The sequence below is a fragment of the Bidens hawaiensis genome, unplaced genomic scaffold (assembly GCF_021521415.1).
Source record: "Bidens hawaiensis isolate Kalapana, Puna unplaced genomic scaffold, B.hawaiensis_p1.1 tig00026173_1, whole genome shotgun sequence".
NCBI lineage: Eukaryota > Viridiplantae > Streptophyta > Magnoliopsida > Asterales > Asteraceae > Bidens > Bidens hawaiensis.
This window is the reverse complement of record NW_027494202.1, coordinates 164,885-184,035: the sequence shown is the minus strand read 5'-3', so window position 1 is coordinate 184,035 and position 19,151 is coordinate 164,885. Positions and strand designations below refer to the sequence as shown.

Genomic DNA, 19,151 nt, shown 5'->3' with positions numbered 1-19,151 from the left:
TCGCAAATGGCCTTTTGTCACAAATTCACAAAGGTTTCGGTGTCGCAAATTATCACGTATGTAGCAGTATTGCGCATAGTTTATCTAGCATTCGAAAATTTAAATGTTCTAATTCCAAATATGATATAAATTGTCATTGAAATTACGTTTATCTAGCATTTAGGAAATAAAAACCATCATGATGTTGCCCTTAAAGGCCTAAACAATGGTTTTGATATATGTTGCAAATAATGATATATATAAGATGTTATTTGATAAAGTTATGTACAGGAAAATTACCAAGCATCGATCCATATACGTTGTTTGTTTACTTGTTTTTGATGTGATTATATATATGTTGCTAAAATAAGTGACGAAGTTTGAATAAAAACGTCTGGTTGATCGGACTCAATACCCATAAAAAATCCATAAATTAACCGGGGTGGCTCGGCTCAAAATTTCTGAACGAGGACGCATATATTTACACTATGGAGAGAAAAAACATCGTGGCCAGAACCACCTAGGGCCACAATACAAGCTTATGTAGTATTAAAGAAACAAATAAGTGAAGTAAAAGTAGAGCTATCAAAACTCTACAAATTTGAATACTTTGAACAAGTATGATTCTGTAGTATTATGGCATTTATTTGTCAGTTAAAAGCCTTAGCATGAAAGCTATAGACATTAACTCTCATAAAAATCATGCTTGGAAGGAAAATGGAATTAGCACTTGAAAGAGTATTCACAAAGTCATGATTCAAATTAAAGTCCCATAAAATTATAAAGAAAACATCTAATTAACAAGAACAGTTAAATTAAAGAAAATTTTCACACCAAAAAAAAAAAAAGAAAGAAAAGGTGAACACACAAGAAAATCAAAGAGGGTCCATAAAAAGTGATTCTGATATGATCACTAGAAACAGTAGCTAGTTAGCTAGATCATGAATTAGTTATCACAATGAGATGATTCATTGTCTTGTTCAATTTCAGAAGCAGCTTCTTCTTCTAATTCAAAGCAAATATCATCAATCCCATAAGCTGCATGCCCATTCCCAAATGCTTTAATATGATCTTTCAAAGACCTCTTGTGTTTAAAATCCGATCCGCAACTGCAATACCAAAGTTTCCCACAATTCTTCTCGTGTGTTCGCCAATCTCCCCTCACCGCAAACGCCTTCCCACATTTACGGCACATGAACGGCTTGATCCCATGCTTCCTTTTGTAATGTGTCTGAAGGGTTCTGAAATCTTTGAGCGGTTTGGCGCGTGGGTGGTCAATGTTGTTTCGACACCCTGGTGCGCAGCAGTAGCACGGTAGCCTTAGCATGGCTGTTGGTTGTGTTCCCCTAAGGGATTCTGGACCTCTCCTGTATTGAGATCCATGCCCCCACATATGCATCTACATCCCAAAATTATAAAGTGTACATGAAGAGGGTTTGGTTAATATTATTAGATTTATTATAAACTAAACCATTTTCTATTATTATTATTATTATTATTATTATTTTATGTATAAGTGTATTACTAATAGTAGAAACAAGATCAAATACATTTTATTCTTAACATGAAAACAGTGTGAACCAATGTGCTGTTATCATTAGGTTTATTTTTATAGGTGTTTGCTGTTATTTTTTGTTCGTATTTGCTAATTTTCAATTATGGGACGTTATAAGTATTTGTTGGTTTATGTTTTGTTGTTAATGTTAGATTTTTTTCTTTTGCTGTTATAAGTATTTGCTGGTATTTGTTGTTATTATCTTGTTATTGATTTTGATTCTTTTGTTGTATTTTTTAGGTTTTTTTCTTTGTTATTATAAATCATTGTTTATATAGATTGGTATTGTTTCTTACGTTCTTATTTTTTTATAAATTACTATTATTTCGTATATTCTCATGTTAAGATTAAAATGTACATGAACATTCCTCTACTTTATAGTATAGGGGTCAATAGTTTAAAGTCTTAAGCGACACATCAACATCATGTCGTTCCAAGATGTATATATAGGGCAGACATAATCAAAGAACAAGTGTTGATTACTCTTTATTCATATCTCATTACGATTATGATAAATAATAAAGTACATACGGTTTTCCAGATATTCTTGACGATTTTATCGATCGCTTCCATATGATATGTCTCAATTTAAACAGTTTGCAAATAGGATTGGATCATTATATAAATATCATCATTTGAGGTTATGAAAATTCAAAACATGAGGTCAAATGCATCTTTAGATGATGACAAACTAGGGTCCATTAATAAATGATAGTTTTATGATGCTCTCTGCTCATTTTGGGTCTGTTAGGTTTTGAAAGTAAAAACCACTTTATTTGTAGTTAAAAACACAGTATGTCTGCTGCTACCTTAATAAATGAAAGTAAAGAAAAATATTAGTATCAGAAGATTTTTGAAAAGGGATAGTTACGAAAACATCACAGGACCACAACTGTCACCTGAATTTTTCCTAAGTTAATTCTAACACATTAGATTTTGTGAAATTAATTTTTGGCTTGTGAAGTTAAAACCTATTTTCTAACATGCCTAAACTTCTTTTCTTTTCAATCTTAGTCAAAGTTGTTTTCTATTCATAAAGCTCTCCTAAAATTTGATGAAATTAATTTTTGTCTGAGAAGTTAAAACCCATATTCGAACATACCTACCTAAACCTTTTTAAATTTTTTTGTGAAATTTTTTTGGGTTTGGAAGTTGAATCCCCATTGTCTAACATATAACTTACTTTCAAATTTTGTGAAATTGTTTCTTGGCTTGAGAAGTTAAATTCTTTTTTCTAAATTTATGAAATTATTTTTTTGGCTTAAGAAGTTAAATCCAAAATTTTAAATTTTAACACACCTACACTTCTTTTTATATTTTGTGAAAGTGCATTTTGGCTTAAGAAGTTACATTCCATTTTCTAACACACCTAAAATTCTTTATAAATTTTATGAAATTAATTTTTGGGTTGAGAAGTTAGTTACTATTTTCTAACATACCTAAACTTCTTTCCAAATTTTGTGAAATTATTGAGAAGTAAAACCCCATGTTCTTACATACCTAAACTTCTTTTTAAACTTTATGAAATTAATTTTGGGCTTGAAATGTTAAATCCCATTTCCCAACATGCCAAACTTCTATTTAAATTTTGTGAAATTGTTTTTTGGCTTAAGAAGTTGAATCCCATTTTCTAACATATATACCTAAACTTCTTTTTAAAATTGGTGCTTTGTTTTTTTAATTTTCAATACTATTGTATATGAAAACTATTTTTAGTAAATTAAGTTCCTTATTTTGAATTTCATTAACTAACATACCCAGGCAAAATAAATAATAAAAAAATGTTTTTTTCTGAAAGGAGGAGGTGAGCATATGTGATTTTTTTTCCTTTACAAGATCAGTGCAAAAAGGACTTAACTAAAGGCTATATAAATATATGTAATCTGTTATTATCTTTAATAAGGCAAGAAAGCAAAGCATGACTAGATGGTGTTTTTAATATGTGTTTACAACTTAGAATCTCCCAACCACAAAAGCAAGTTATGTGGGGCTTAATTTATGGGTGCGAATTTACATCTGGATTAAATCTAAGTGGTCAGAAATATGCAGATAGATTGATGAAAAGAAGGTTTCTTTTTCTTTTTTACTGGTTCAAATTATGATCATCATCACAAAGATCATATGTGTATCTTTGGTGGAGCATATGATGATTATAACAATTTGAGTTTTGACACAACTGCCAATGAGTTGAAGAAAGGTGAAAAAGAAGAATACAAACTCCAAGGAACATAAAGCGTAATCCTTGTCTTGTTCAATCACAGAACAAGAAGAAACTGTTTTTGCAGCACTAGTTCTGACTCACCTTTGATCAGTTGGACCAAAGTCTTGATTTGTTCAAAATCCCAAAAAACACACACACACAAATCATGCAGAGATGAATGAATGAAAAGTTTTATGGGATTGAGGATTAATTAATGGTTTAATTAATGCTATATATGTAAAGTAAATATTTCTTTTTTTTTCTAAACTCAAACCGAAGAACAATTTCCCAAAGCTTTGTTTGTAGTAGGATTGACTTTAATATTCAAAAGGGGTTGTAGCCTAACTTGTTGCCCGTTTGTCTGCCACTTTATTGTAATCGTTTTTGAATGTAATGGTAAAACAAATACGTTTTAATATTTAAAAAAATACAACTAATGCTAAATTGCTAACCCTAAAACTCAATATTATGCATACATACATGCATACTTTCTTTAAAAACCTAATGTGAAAAATGTAAACAAAAAAGAGTTGAAAATTAGCAAGAAAAGGAGTGTACAAGGAAAGAAGATTAATACAGGTTTTATCTTTTTCTTTTTTTTTTCTTTTTGCTAAAGAGAGATTCAAAGGTCACGAGCCAGGGTTCTCAAAACAACCTCTCTATTCCTACGGGGTAGAGGTAAGGCTGTCGACATCTTACCCTCCTCAGACTCTACCATAGGTTTGCTATTTGTGAGATTTACTGAGTACGACGATGACGATGATGATGAGATAAAGGTCAACAAAAAATATGTTGAATAATAATAATAATAATAATAGAATACCTGCATGTTATTGTATCTGTTGAAGGTCTTGAAGCAAAGAGGACAAGAAAACTGAGTTGGTCCAATTAGAATCTGAGCTGGAGTTGGGATCCAATATTGACCCTTGTTGAGTGCACTTGTAAGGTACCCATGGCTGTTTGCACCTTCTTCTTCCTCCTCCACTTGTTTATAATGATCATCATCAACAGCTTCTATAACATTATTGTTTGAATTTGTGGCAGAAAAGCTAGGGTTTGGAAGGCCAAGATGAAGAGCTACAGTCACAGTCTCATGATCATCATCATCATCATCATTGTCATTATTATCATCATCCATAGTAGTTGCAACAATTGTACTACTAGGGTAATTATTAATATTATTATTATTATCTTGATTTTGGTTTGATGGTGTTCTTGTTGGAGTTAGACTTAAGAGAGGAAGAGCTTCTCTAAGGGGTGGAGATGGTGGTGAGGGTTGATAATAGTGAGTGAAATTATTAGTTGAATAAGAAAATTGAGGTGAAGAGAAGTAGTGGTAGTTAGGCATGTTAGGATTAAGATTAAGATTAAGATTAAACCAAGATCCATTGAAGTAAGTGGAGTATGGATGATTGCTACTCATGTTTGCTAAAGGTGGAAAACAAAGATTAGATGAACAATAAGCTAGGGTTGGTTATATGCATATGCATATGCAAAAACACACACACACACAAGGTGTGAGAGAGAGAGAGAGATGGACAAAAAGGTGAAAAGTTGAAGACTGAACAAAAACACCAAAGCTAAAAGAAGAGCAAGGAGATGTTTTAACAAGGCAAATCACAATTGATCATGAAGCATTTAAAGCTCCTCCCTTGATTAAAAAATTAGATAGATTGTAAGGCCCCGTTACCGGTAGCCCTACTTTCGTGTTGGATTTACTCATAAACGCAGTTCTAAATATCAGAGTTAATTAAAACATTCGCGGAATATAAAAGCTTTCATAAAACATTTCATAACAAAACACGTCTTGTCTTAAAACATCATTTTGTCTTTCAAAATAAACGAAACATTAAACTTAAACATCTTGAGTCTTCGGATGCCAGCCTCTTACTCAGTGCCACGTGTCTCCTCAAGCGAGCTGCCTCATCCTACTCACCTGCGTGCATACTAAAAGTCAGCTACGCTGAGTGAGTTCTAGTTAATCATACATTATACAATACACATAAACTTATATTCTTTCATTCATAATTTCATACTTTCTTACTTTCTTTTGTATTAACTTACTTTCATATCTTACGTTATAAAGAGCATTACGCCCTACATTCCTCGAGTATTATTAGGGCTCGGTACCCTCCTTACTCGAGTATTATTAGGGCTCGGTACCCTCCTTCCTCGAGTATTATTAGGGCTCGGTACCCTCTTTCCTCGAGTATTATTAGGGCTCAGTACCCTCTTTCCTCGAATATTAGTAGGGTTCGGTTCCATAGTTCTCGAATATTAGTAGGGTTCGATTCCCTCTTCGTTACCATACAACCATACATCATACCTCGAGTATTATTAGGGCTCGGTACCCTCCTTCCTCGAGTATTATTAGGGCTCGGTACCCTCTTTCCTCGAGTATTATTAGGGCTCGGTACCCTCTTTCCTCGAATATTAGTAGGGTTCGGTTCCCTAGTTCTCGAATATTAGTAGGGTTCGATTCCCTCTTTGTTACCATACAACCATACATCATACCTCGAGTATTATTAGGGCTCGGTACCCTTTTCGTAACCATACAACCATCATTTCCTTCTTTTATTAACTTTATCACGTTCATACACATAAGCATACATATCATACTTACCTTATACATAGCGTTACAACCTGACAGTACGTGCAATATCCGAAGATCGTTCACGTACTATCAAGCAATCATTCATACATATCACATCATTCACATAAGGCATACACTTATCTCTTAGGATAAGCGTATTAACAAACATATCGAGTATGCACACAGCCCCGAAAACATAACACATAAATGGGGCTAGAAACTCACCTGAATCCTGTTACGCTCTCCGTTAATAGTTATTCCCTTCTTGAGCTGTGCACGGCTAACTGTATAATATTTACATGTATCAATTAACTACTACTACTCATGTTGTATTTCTATCTTTATATGACCCACAACGAACGGGGTCCGGGGGCAGCGCCCCTGGCAGCTGGGTCTAGGGGCAGCTGCCCCTAGCAGGGTCCAAGGGGCAGAGCCCCTGGCTGGGGTCGAGCTGCCAGGTCAGCTTGGAAAAATTTTATTTACATTAACTGTCTTAACACATTTTCCATTAGGTTTTTAATTTATTTTCTAAGCGAACTTAACTTTAGGCGAAGTTAAACCTTAAGCGAACTTAGCTTTAGGCGAAGTTATCAGTTAGGCGAACTTGGCCGTAGGCGAAGTTATCAATTAGGCGAACTTGGCCTTAGGCGAAGTTATCAATTAGGCGAACTTGGCCTTAGGCGAAGTTATCGGCTAGGCGAACTTGGTCGTAGGCGAAGTTAAGCTTTGAAGGCGAAGTTAAGCTTTGAAGGCGAAGTTAAGCTTTTGCAGGCGAAGTTGCCCAGTTCAGCCACGGGTTTGGTTTTTATCAAGCATTTTGACGATTTTAATACCCTTGTTATGGTCCGACATCACCTACTAACGTTCCCTAACCATTTCGGTCGTATATATATCCCGTATATACTATAAAGCTTGGACCTTTAAGTAAAAACGTTCAATACTACGTAAACTTTAAAGGTCAAGAACATACCTTTTATACGTTCGGTGTGGTCGCGGTTTGCTTGGTCATCTCGTATATTGAAGATCTAATAATGGTCGGCTTGATTCTTGGTCTCGGATGTCTCTCTCTCTCTCGGCCGAATATGGTGTAGTGTATGTGTGTGTTTTTGAGTGTGTAGAGATTATGATGGAAATGAATTGAGGGTTTAGGGTTTTAGCTTGGTTTAGGGGATATTTATATCCCTTAAAGCCCATGGACCTAAGGCCCATTCTCATTTAACCCATCTCAATTAATCTAAGTCCATGATCCGTTCTTTACTCGATATTAATTAATTAATAACGCGAAATCACTAAACGTAACTTTCTTTATTCAACATTATAAATTTTAGGATGTTACATAGATCAAGATATATCACTAGCTAGCTCTCTTACATGTGACCAAACAATATTGATAGATACATGGTTGATGAGAGAGACAGAGAGAATTAAGATTAATGTGGGGGAGAGAGAGGGGGTGTGAAAGAGATAATGTTGGGACTTGAAAGAACAAAGGTGTGCCTTTGATAATACACTTTCTTGTGTGGAAAGGAGAAGTTTAAAAATATATAGAAAAGTATCAAAAAAAACCTTAAACTACTCATATCCATCGTTTTAGTTCCTGAACTTGAAAGAAGGCCTGGCCACATTATAATTTATCACTATCATGTAATATTAGCAACTGAAAAGTGCGTTCAAATTTTCAATAGCACTTTTCAATGACTAATATTATGTGATAGTGAAATTACATTTGCTTTTGAATTATATGTCATTCGTACTTTTTTTTTTCATTCTATGTAATCAATTTTAACACACCAAAATGTCAAAATAGTGTTTTTATTCCTATGGTAATTTTAAAGGTTAAAACTTTAAATAGGACAAAACATGCATCTTTGGCCTTGTGGTAGTTGTAACGTGTTGAATAATAGTTTAGAGCGGAAGAGCACTCATGGGTATTATCTATATATCGGTCAATCATATACCGTCACCTCATTTCTACTCTTAATTACTCACAAACCATAAAATTACGGTCAGCGCATATCACAAGTACCCTAAAACTTTATTAATTCATTTTAATTATTTAATGGTTAACAATGAATCAATTTAGTGTTGAAAACATTTGTCATGAAATGAAACCATACACTTTACCCATATAGGGTGGGGTGATGTTGTCATATGTTTTAGAAGCCATACACCCTACCCATATGGGTGTCCCGTCCTCTCTTACATTTTCAAACGGTAAGCTAGGTTCATGATTGTAAAATGTAATATAATTAACGAGTAAAGTTAGATTAGCAAAAGGTGCATATAGGAATATAAAAAGGTTAAACTACCGGGTGTGGAACATATAAAGGTTTGTCACAAATGTGTTTGTCTTCAATAAAAGTATAAGTATTAATTAGAAATAAATAATACTATCACTTTCCTGAATAAGTTTTTTTTTATATATATTTCATGTTTGATTCAATGAAAAAACATTTATGAAAAGAAAGCTTCCATTTAAAAAAAAATAAGTTTTAAGAATCTAAGATAAATCATGATAATCATGCTAAATTAAGTAAAAAATTATAATTGCATTTTTTTACAAAATATTTTTCATATTTTTGTCAAGCTATATTCCGAATAATTTTAATGATGTATAAATTATAATCACATACGTACGTATATTCTAACAACTTAGAGCATTCTCATCCCATCCCCCATAATTATGTGAGGGGGATTGGTAAATTATAGGGTGGAGTTTTGAATGATTGTGAGTATAAATTATATGATGGAGAGAGAAATGTAGTGATTTTTTGTAAATTTGGGGAAATATTTGGAGTATATTGTTTGCCCCTATATATTTTTTAATATTTGTTGGATTGATTGTGAGTAGAGGAGAGAGAAAACTGTAATGATAAATGTATTATTTAATTAAACAGAAAAGAGAAATGTAATGTTTTGTAGTGTAATTAAAAGTGGGGATAAGAAATGGAATGTGAATGCTCTTATATCAATCAAATGATCGGTTCATTTTTAAGAAAATTATCACATTAAATAATAGAAAATGGGTGATGTCATCCACAATGGTGTAATAATACTTCTCTTCTTGACAACTCGTATTTTGTGATTTTACAAAATTTCTTTTGTTGTCTACACACTCTAAACACGTAACTTGAAAACTAATTAATTGTGACTTTATTAGTTGGTGACCCATTGACTAAGACAAAACCTTTAAAACACTTAAGGATTAGGAGATCTTGGGTTCAATTCTCGCGAAGTACAGAATATTATAGTATGAAATGAGGAAAACGTAAAATATTTTCAACGCGTCTGAACCAAATCATTTGAACCGCAAGATATGTGTGTGTATATAAAGTGTGTATATATATGTATATTTATATATATATAATATTGTTTTTTCTCTAATTTGTTGTTTCATCTTGACGAATTCATGATATTGCCCCGTCAAATAATCGATGTCAGCTCAAAGTAGTTTCATATCCGCTATCTTTTCCTTGTTTCTGTGTCGCTTCCCTTTACCGGGCGGGAACATCAAAGGGTAACGAATAGATTTTTTACATTTAACAACAAAATGTTAAAAAGGAACAATGTTAGTCTAGCAAACAATTTATTAACAAGGTTATAAAATTAGTGTTTGATGTTGTCTCCCATCATATCACTACTTACTATACTCCAAAATGCACAAATTAGTATATGTATAGTTATGTGTGTATGTAAGATATCTTCATAGTTCCTTGGGAAGTAAATAAGGTCACCCTAGCTCCAGCAGTGAACTTTGGATGTAGTGATACGGTCGCCTGAGCTCCATACACACTTCAAGCATGAATCAACTCATCACCTCCTCTGTTTAATTTCTATAATTCTGGCTACTATCTTACAATCTCACCATAACACACAATAATAAATGGTTGTGCTGGATCATCTACATCGAGCATCATTATTCATCGGTACGTAAAGCTGTAAACAAACCGAACGTTAGCCGAATTATTCGTGAACTGTTAAATGAGAATTAAGTTCGTTTTGTTCGTTTAATAATTGAACAAATATGAACAAGGTGTTCCGTTAGACTAACTAAATGAATGAACACGAATAAAGGACATGCCCATTCAATTGTGTCTGTGAACTTTCAACAAGGTGTTCGTGATCGAGGGTGTACCATAAGATGGGGGAAATGATCAAGGGTTAGGAAGGAGTTATGGGGAATTGGGGAACTCCCTTTCTAGCCGTTGATCATGTTCCCACATCTTATGATGCATCATCGATCACCTACATAGCATGATTTTGCAAGGGAAAAAACCCTCTATAAAAAAGTTAAAAAAAACAATTAAAAAGTTATTAAAAAAAGTAAAAAAAAAATGTTTATCTAGCATCTCTCGGTCAAAAAAAAATGTTCTTGGTTTAACCTTCGTGTTTAGTTTAGCTTTTGAAGTTAGGTTTTTTAGGGTTTAAGTTTTTTTAGCTAGGGCGTGGTGGGTCGGGGTGGGGGGTTTAGGTTTTTTTTAGCCAAGAGTGGGGGTTAGGTTTTTGGGGGGATTTTTTAGTTTGATAAGGTCATGTGATATGTAGAAGATCAAAGAATACGAAATTATGCACTATAAAATTAGATAGATGGTGCAAGATTGAGTTCCTTAGTTCCCCCACTGTTTTGAAGTTATTAATGAACTCATCCTTATATATTAAGAAATACTCCCTCCGTCCCGGTCAAAATGCCTTAGTTTGAAAAATACAAAGTTTAAGGTAGATTAAATTATTGTTTTTTTTTGTTTACCAAATAATAATAATGCATTTAAAAATTAGGTCCATAAATATTGTTTATTAATGTTAATTGTGTGTTTAAGGGAAAATTTAAAAATTGACTAATAAATTTTGAAAGTGAACATTTTGCGATATGACAAATAAAAAAGAAAATGTGGACACTTTTAATGGGATCCGGGTAATAAACAAAATTTATCTATTCCATTTTGTAATTTTTTAAAACTTACAAACTAATTCGTTAATTTATATGTGTGTCACTGTGTGTGTGAAAACATAAACCCGACTTACTGTGTTACTGTGTTCAAATCATTCAATTCATGTCATCGATTGTTTACAGCAAAAAGGTGACATATATACATAAAGTAATTGTACACATTCAACTAATTATTGCCCTTCTATGCGGAGTAATATAAAAGAGGTTTGTGGCATGCACTGATGTACATGTTCTGAACTTCATGTAATCTTTTGCAAAACAAACAACATTTTTTTATACGTATGAAAGTTTACTTTTTTAATAATACTAGCCCAAAAAGGGGGAAATCGTCGAAATAATCATGGACAATTGAAAAAAAAAATATGAAAAGTCTATTAAACTTTATATTTTTCTTTCATGATGATTATATAGGAGTACTATCTAAACTTCATCTTTATTTAATATACTTTATTTTTTGAAAGACAACATCACAAGCCCGGTTAGCCAAGAGATGACTCGGGACAAAACAAAAGTGTTTACATGCTAAGGAGAGGATTTTTAATCCACTCATCCATACAACAAAAAATTTAACAATGTGACTAGCACACCGCAAATACGACAGGGAAATAATGGAGTTAAATAAGTTCTCTTTTTCGACTTCTCGTAGAATATTGTTTCAGACATGGGGCCGTTGAAACCAAGTTCTAATACAATAATATGTCTTGTGTAACCTTGGACACGTAGCCTTCTCTAGCAGTATATATTGTTTCGATTCTTGTGCCTTGGGAGACAGATGCGTTGTCTAAGTTGAGGCACAAATCTCAACCACAACCATCAACGTCAGTTTGCTCTTTCTTGCAGCCAAGAAGAGTACAAGAAGTCCTTGTTGAAGAACAAAGTTGAAGACTCTGACTTTTGAAGATTTTGATTTGAATCGATTCATATATATGCAACATTTATATCAGTTTACATGTTTATTTTTATTTTGTATTACGGTATTTTTTTACTACTTATTTTGCCACTTAATAATGAGAATATTGTTATTATTTTATTATTAAAATTAAATAAAAGGTGACACATTTTTTACAGCTAAAAATCGTACGAAGCGTCCTAAGTTTCACAGTTTTCCATGTTCATTTTGGTTTTTGATCAACTGTCCATGATTATTTGGTGATTTCCTCATCCATCTCTAGAAACAAGGCTGGCTATGAAGGGGGGCGGGGGGTTCGACCATCCCCGGACCGATTACTCCGGTAGGCCCGAATTATTTAAAAAATATATACGTATTCTTAATGTTTAAACCCAATTACTTAATTCATTTAAGTCTATTTTTATTTAAATAAAATAAACAACACAAATCATAATCAAGGAAGTCGTTTAAAAAACTAATTGTTAAAATTAAAAAAAAAACTTTTACTTAAGACCCAAAATTTTTATCACTGTATTGAAAGTACAACTATTTATATGAAAATATGTAGTTTGTGATGATACCTTTGAGCAAACTGTTGTTCTATGTAACTGTTAACTTTGATACATACATGAATATATATATAAGTCGCAATTAACATGCATATATTGTCGGTTTGTTTTTTTATCATTGTATGAAATGACAGTTAATGTGTAGCTGAGCAAACACACGAATTACGTGTCTGTACATTGACTGTTCATACACACAAATCTACGCATCATGTGGTTGTACACTTGTACTGAAGAAACACTAAGTGACCCGGCAGATTACGGATAATCTTAGGGTCAGGTAGATGTTTCCCACGAGGGTTAGGTCCGGCAAAGATGGTTATTCTTCTGATGACCTGCAAAACAGACACCGTGAGCTCGTCACTGAGAAGGGGGGGTACCTCCTTGTGACCACCCTCCGGCGTGAGAATCAGACTAGATTGCTCTGAATATAAGTGTATATTAAGAGAAATAGCTAGATGATATATGATGGTATAAGATAAGATGATGATACCGTTCCAAGGTGTTGGAGTATTTATAGCCGAAGGTAGGTGTAACACCCCGACCAAAGGCGGATTATACATCGGGGCGCCACATATTGTTTCATTACTCGTGACACTATTGGGTGTCAATATTTAATAAATACATTCGTTCGCGCACGCGCAGGGTAAACATAGATCATTAAAAATCAATATATTATAAATCTTAATATTCGAACAGCAATAACTTGTCTTGATACATTTTAATCTAGGTCCAAAAGTAAAAACGTCCTACATGTCCACAAGCTCCAAAACAGCTACTGCAAACCTGAACATGTGTTAAAATAACGTCAAACACTTGCGTGTTGGTGAGAAATCAAGTTTAATACAATACATAGATAACAATAAATCTGCGCGCAACATGTGTATGTCTGGTTTTCAACAAGGGTGTAATCTGATCGGGACCAACTCTAAGATTCATAAGACTGCCAGTGCTCACAATTGAGCTCACAAACAAGACAAACTGTGCATGTGTAAACAAAAGAGAAAATCATAAACGATAGTTCTCCCGTGTTCATCTAATGGTACCATGAGAACTGCGGAATAGACCGACAAGACGGTTAATGATCCACACATACAAATAAACAGCCAAGTCTACGTCCTCAACACACGGGATACTGCGCGACTAAAGTTCATAAACAAGTTTAAGACTCTAAGTTTGTATGAACACATGAACATCCCAAAACATTAAAAGCAAAAAGGGATTAGGTACGAGATTACTCACTTGATAAACGATGCGGTGTAAGATAAAGCAAGAACCAACTTTAAACAAGCACAAGTTAACCTATAAATAAGATTATTGTTTTAATGATTTGCTTTAAGTCTTGATTATAAGTTAGCATAATTAATAAGTAAATTATTATATATAATATATATATTACCGGAAAAGCAGGGCAGAACAGGGAGGAAGACGGAGGCAGAGAGGAAGACGGCAGAGAGAGCAAGGGGCAAGAGAACAGGAGAGATTAAGTGTTTTGTGTGTGTAGTGTTATGAAAATATTATTATTATTTATAGGAAAACCCTAGGAGACATAATCCCTAGAAAAGGGGAAAGGATCTTTAACAGGATCAAGCAAAAGATATCAAAAAGCATAAGAATCCAAAAGCAAAAGATATGGAAAGATATGGCAGCTGCAGAGGCAAGATAAAGCTGACAGGGAACAGTAAAAAGCATGGGCGGGTCAGATAAAGGTACTGGTCAAGCATGGAAAAAGCAGATCTCAAAAGATAATGTCAGTCACTTTTTCTGCCAACCAATGGGGTTGGTGCGCATGCTGCGCCAAAAGTGGCTTTTCAGACATAAAGCAGATTAGGTCAACAGCTCAAAAGATAAGACAACACAAAAGCAAACGGCTAGATTCAACAGAAGAAAACTCAAAGGGTTTAGCGCGAGAAGGCTCGAGCGCGAAGGCAGACACAGAAGGTCAAGAGAGCGCGAGCGCGAAGGCAGACAGAACCAACCTTAACGCGTCGCGGAAAGAACTACATTTCTAAGCGCGCCGCGGGAAGAATCACATTTCTTAGCGCGCCGCGGGAGGAACTAAAATTCCTAGCGCGCCGCGGGAAGAACTATAATTCTTCGCGCGTCGAGGGATGAACTACGATTCTTAGCGCGCTGCGAGAAGAACTACAAATCCTTAGCGCGTCGCGGGAAGAACTACCGTTCTTAGCGCGCTGCGAGAAGAATTACAATTCTTAGCGCGCTGCGAGAATAGTTCGTCTCGCGTATCGCTGAAACAGGTGGTCTTCACGCAGGATTCCTTGTAAGGGGTCTGGTGCGTGGAGCTGCGCAGACAACCTTAGGCGGGAAGGAACAAAGGACAAGCAAAGAGTTAGAAGAAAAGAGGGAAACAAGGCTTAAGGGCGGAACGACGGCAAGAGAGAGAAAAAGGCGGGACGGCGACAAGAGGGAAAAGAAGGCGGAGAGAGAGAAGAAGAGGGACGGGACGGCGGAAAGAAAGAGAGAGAAAGAGGCGGGAAGGGAAATATTTTATTATTAAAAGTAAAATATAAGTATAAATAAATATTAAATCATAACAGAAAGAGATCGGATCAGAGAAACGGGTACCTGGGTCGGGTCGGATCAGGGCAGATGTTACAGTCTCCCCTTCTTTAAGAAATTTCGTCCCGAAATTTATCTCGAAGTAGGTTGCGCAGAGAACAGGTACGGGTACTTGATCTTCATTCGATCTTCCTTTTCCCATGTAAACTCGGCTCCGCGCTTGGACTCCCAGCGAACTTTAACAATAGGGATACGACTGCGCTTGGTTTGCTTAACCTCGCGATCCATAATCTCAACAGGCTTCTCAACGAAATGCATAGTTTCATCAACTTGAACTTCATCAAGTGGAATGTGAAGGTTCTCGTCAGCTAAACACTTCTTGAGATTGGATACATGGAACGTTGGATGCACATTACTGAGCGCGGGCGGCAGGTCAAGTCTGTAGGCAACTTTTCCTACACGCGCGAGAATCTTAAATGGTCCAACATATCGAGGAGCAAGCTTACCTTTCTTCCCAAAGCGGACAACACCCCTCCAGGGCGACACTTTGAGGAGAACAAGATCACCAACTTGAAATTCGAGAGGCTTCCGCCTACGATCTGCGTAACTCTTCTGTCGGCTTCTGGCAGTCAGCAGATGATCACGGATCTTGGCGATTTTATCGGTTGTCTCTTGAACAAGTTCGGGTCCTGTGATTTGAGTTTCACCCACTTCGCTCCAACAAATCGGGGAGCGGCACTTACGACCGTAAAGTGCTTCAAATGGGGCCATACCAATACTGGAATGATAACTGTTATTATAAGAGAACTCAATCAAAGGCAGGTGTGAATCCCAATTACCTCCAAAATCAAGAACACAAGATCGGAGCATATCCTCAAGAGTTTGAATAGTTCGCTCAGACTGACCGTCAGTCTGAGGATGATATGCCGTACTTATGTCCAAGCGAGTTCCTAGCGCAGATTGGAGAGATTTCCAAAAGCGGGATATAAAACGGCCATCGCGATCGGATATGATGCTCAAAGGAGTACCATGGCGGCAGACAATTTCCTTGACATAAAGCTGCGCGAGTTGCTCAACACGGTAGTTTTCACGAATGGGCAGAAAGTGAGCAGACTTAGTCAATCGATCCACTATTACCCAAATGCTATCATGTTTGCTTGTTGTCAAGGGTAACTTGGTAATAAAGTCCATCGCTACACATTCCCATTTCCACGTAGGAATTTCTGGTTGTTCGAGCAAACCAGATGGGCGTTGGTGTTCAGCTTTCACTTTAGAACAAGTCAGACATTTAGCTACGAACACAGCAATATCCTTTTTCATACCGGGCCACCAATAAGTAATGCGCAAATCCTTGTACATCTTATCAGCGCCAGGATGAATAGAATACCGAGATTTGTGCGCTTCACTCAGGATATCAGCGCGAAGATTCTCATCAAAGGGAATCCAGATGCGATTAAGGTAGCAGAGAATTCCACTCAGATTAGGGACAAAGTGCGCTTCCGCGCCACACGCTAACTCGGCGCGAAGATTACCATTACTGATGGATGCGCGCTGTGCGTCACGAATGCGTGATTCAAGATTGCTCTGAATCGGCGCAAAGTGAAGCTGCGTGCGCGGCAAAATACAGTTAAGTTGGCAGGGTTTTCGGCTGAGCGCATCGGCTACCACATTAGCCTTACCAGGATGATACCGGATCTCACAATCGTAATCACTGATGAGTTCGTTCCATCGGCGTTGTCTCATGTTAAGTTCCTTCTGATCAAAGATATGCTGAAGGCTTTTATGGTCAGTGTAGAGGATACACTTAGTACCATAGAGGTAGTGTCTCCAGATCTTCAAGGCAAATACAACTGCACCAAGTTCGAGATCGTGAGTTGTATAATTCTTTTCATGAACCTTGAGTTGCCTTGATGCGTAAGCGATAACCTTGCCTCGTTGCATAAGAACACAACCGAGACCTTGGTTGGATGCATCGCAATACACGACAAAATCATCATTACCCTCAGGTAGCGCAAGAACAGGAGCTTCACACAACAAACGCTTGAGCGTCAGAAAGGCTTCTTCTTGCTTCGAGCCCCAAATATACGGTTTACCTTTGTGCGTCAGAGCTGTTAAAGGCAATGCGATCTTCGAGAAGTTCGAAATGAAGCGCCGGTAATAACCAGCTAAGCCCAGAAAGGAACGGATCTCGGTAGGAGAAGATGGCGTAATCCAGTTCTTGATTGCTTCAATCTTGGATGGGTCGACATGAATACCCATCTTGTTTACAACATGACCAAGAAACTGTACTTCATCAGACCAAAATTCACACTTGGAAAGCTTAGCATAGAGTTGCTCAGCTCTAAGCTTCTGCAACACCAACCGAAGATGTTGCTCATGCTCGGCCTTGGTCTTAGAATACACCAGAACATCATCGATAAACACAATCACGAATTTATCCAAGAAAGGCCTACACACCCGATTCATTAGATCCATGAAAACGGCGGGTGCGTTGGTTAAACCGAAGGACATGACCAAGAATTCAAAATGGCCATAGCGGGTTCGAAAAGCAGTCTTCGGAACATCTTCATCGCGGATGCGCAACTGGTGATAGCCAGAGCGGAGATCAATCTTGGAGAAACAAGAGGCACCTTGGAGCTGATCAAAGAGGTCGTCAATACGCGGTAAGGGATACCGGTTCTTAATGGTGAGTTTGTTCAACTCGCGGTAATCGATACACATGCGAAACGATCCATCTTTCTTTTTAACGAACAACACCGGAGCACCCCAGGGCGAAGAGCTAGGGCGGATGAATCCTTTAGCAGTCAACTCTTGAAGTTGGCTGGCCAATTCTTGCATCTCAGCGGGTGCAAGACGATAAGGAGATTTAGCTACGGGGGAAGCACCAGGGACAAGATCAACACGAAACTCGACTTCACGAGCGGGAGGGATACCAGGAAGATCATCAGGAAAAACTTCAGGGAAATCACGCACAACAGGGATAGCGCGAAGCTTCTTCTCTTCAGCAGGTTTAACCACATGGGCTAGAAATGCAATACACTTCTTCCGCATGAGCCTTCGGGCTTCGGCGCAAGACATAAGTTTAAGACCGCGGGAGGGTTTCTCGCCGTAAATATGAAGATCACCATTTTCTCGAGGTATGCGAATCATCTTCTTGGCGCAAATAACTTCGGCGCGATTATGCGAAAGCCAGTCCATACCAATAATAACATCAAAGCTCCCAAGAGGCATGGGGATGAGGTCGATCAGAAAATCGTTTTCGTTAAGGTTAAGCGTACAAACCTTAATCACCGAGTTAATTAAAACAGTTTCGCCGTTAGCCAATTCAACTGAAAAATTTTCTTTTAAGTTATCGCGCGGTCGCGCAAGCTTCTGCTCGAAGGCGCGAGAGATAAAACTTCGATCGGCGCCAGTATCAAAAAGTATAGAAGCATAATTTCCGTTAAGTAAAAATGTACCATTAACTACGTCATTATTCGCTTGCGCTTGGCGCGCGGTTATATTAAAAGCTCGTCCACGCGTCACTTGGTTTGAAATCTGGTTCACCGGATTCGCTTGTGTGATTTGCACTTGTAGCCTTGGGCACGCGTTCCGGAAATGACTGGGATCACCGCAGTTAAAGCACGATCTGGGTCGTGGGTTTTGGTAGGTTGGTTGTGGGTTCTGCGGGTAGACTGGTGGTGTTGGCGCAATTGGATTGGCGGGAAGGACTCTACAGTTTTCTGCAAGGTGGCCAGCGCGGCCACATCGGTTACATTGTCGACATGGGACTTGAGGTGGGTGGTGGAGTCTACAGGTTGGGCAAAAGGGGTGGTTTCCTGTGTAAGGTTTCTTAGTTGGCGGGGCAGGGAGTGCTGGATTGGTTAAGGCATAGTTGTGGACTACAGGAGGTGTTGGGTAG

At 36.9% G+C, this 19,151-nt stretch overlaps 1 protein-coding gene across 1 annotated transcript; it reads right to left on the bottom strand.

The window, feature by feature from the left end:
• Positions 1-786: 786 nt before the first annotated feature.
• On the bottom strand, positions 787-5,399 carry LOC143572905 (zinc finger protein WIP2-like). Its single transcript, XM_077057935.1, has 2 exons — positions 4,558-5,399; positions 787-1,378 (listed from the first exon to the last, which is right to left on the bottom strand). Exons 1-2 carry the CDS (start codon positions 5,155-5,157, stop codon positions 926-928), a joined length of 1,053 nt encoding a protein of 350 aa, XP_076914050.1. The 5' UTR covers positions 5,158-5,399; the 3' UTR covers positions 787-925.
• Positions 5,400-19,151: the final 13,752 nt, after the last annotated feature.

Excerpts from the sequence above, each read along its gene's own strand:
- LOC143572905 (XM_077057935.1), bottom strand. The coding sequence starts at position 5,157 with ATGAGTAGCAATCATCCATACTCCACTTACTTCAATGGATCTTGGTTT. Across the intron at positions 1,379-4,557 it reads ACAGATACAATAACATGCAG|ATGCATATGTGGGGGCATGG; the intron begins GTATTCTATTAT and ends TTTGGGATGTAG.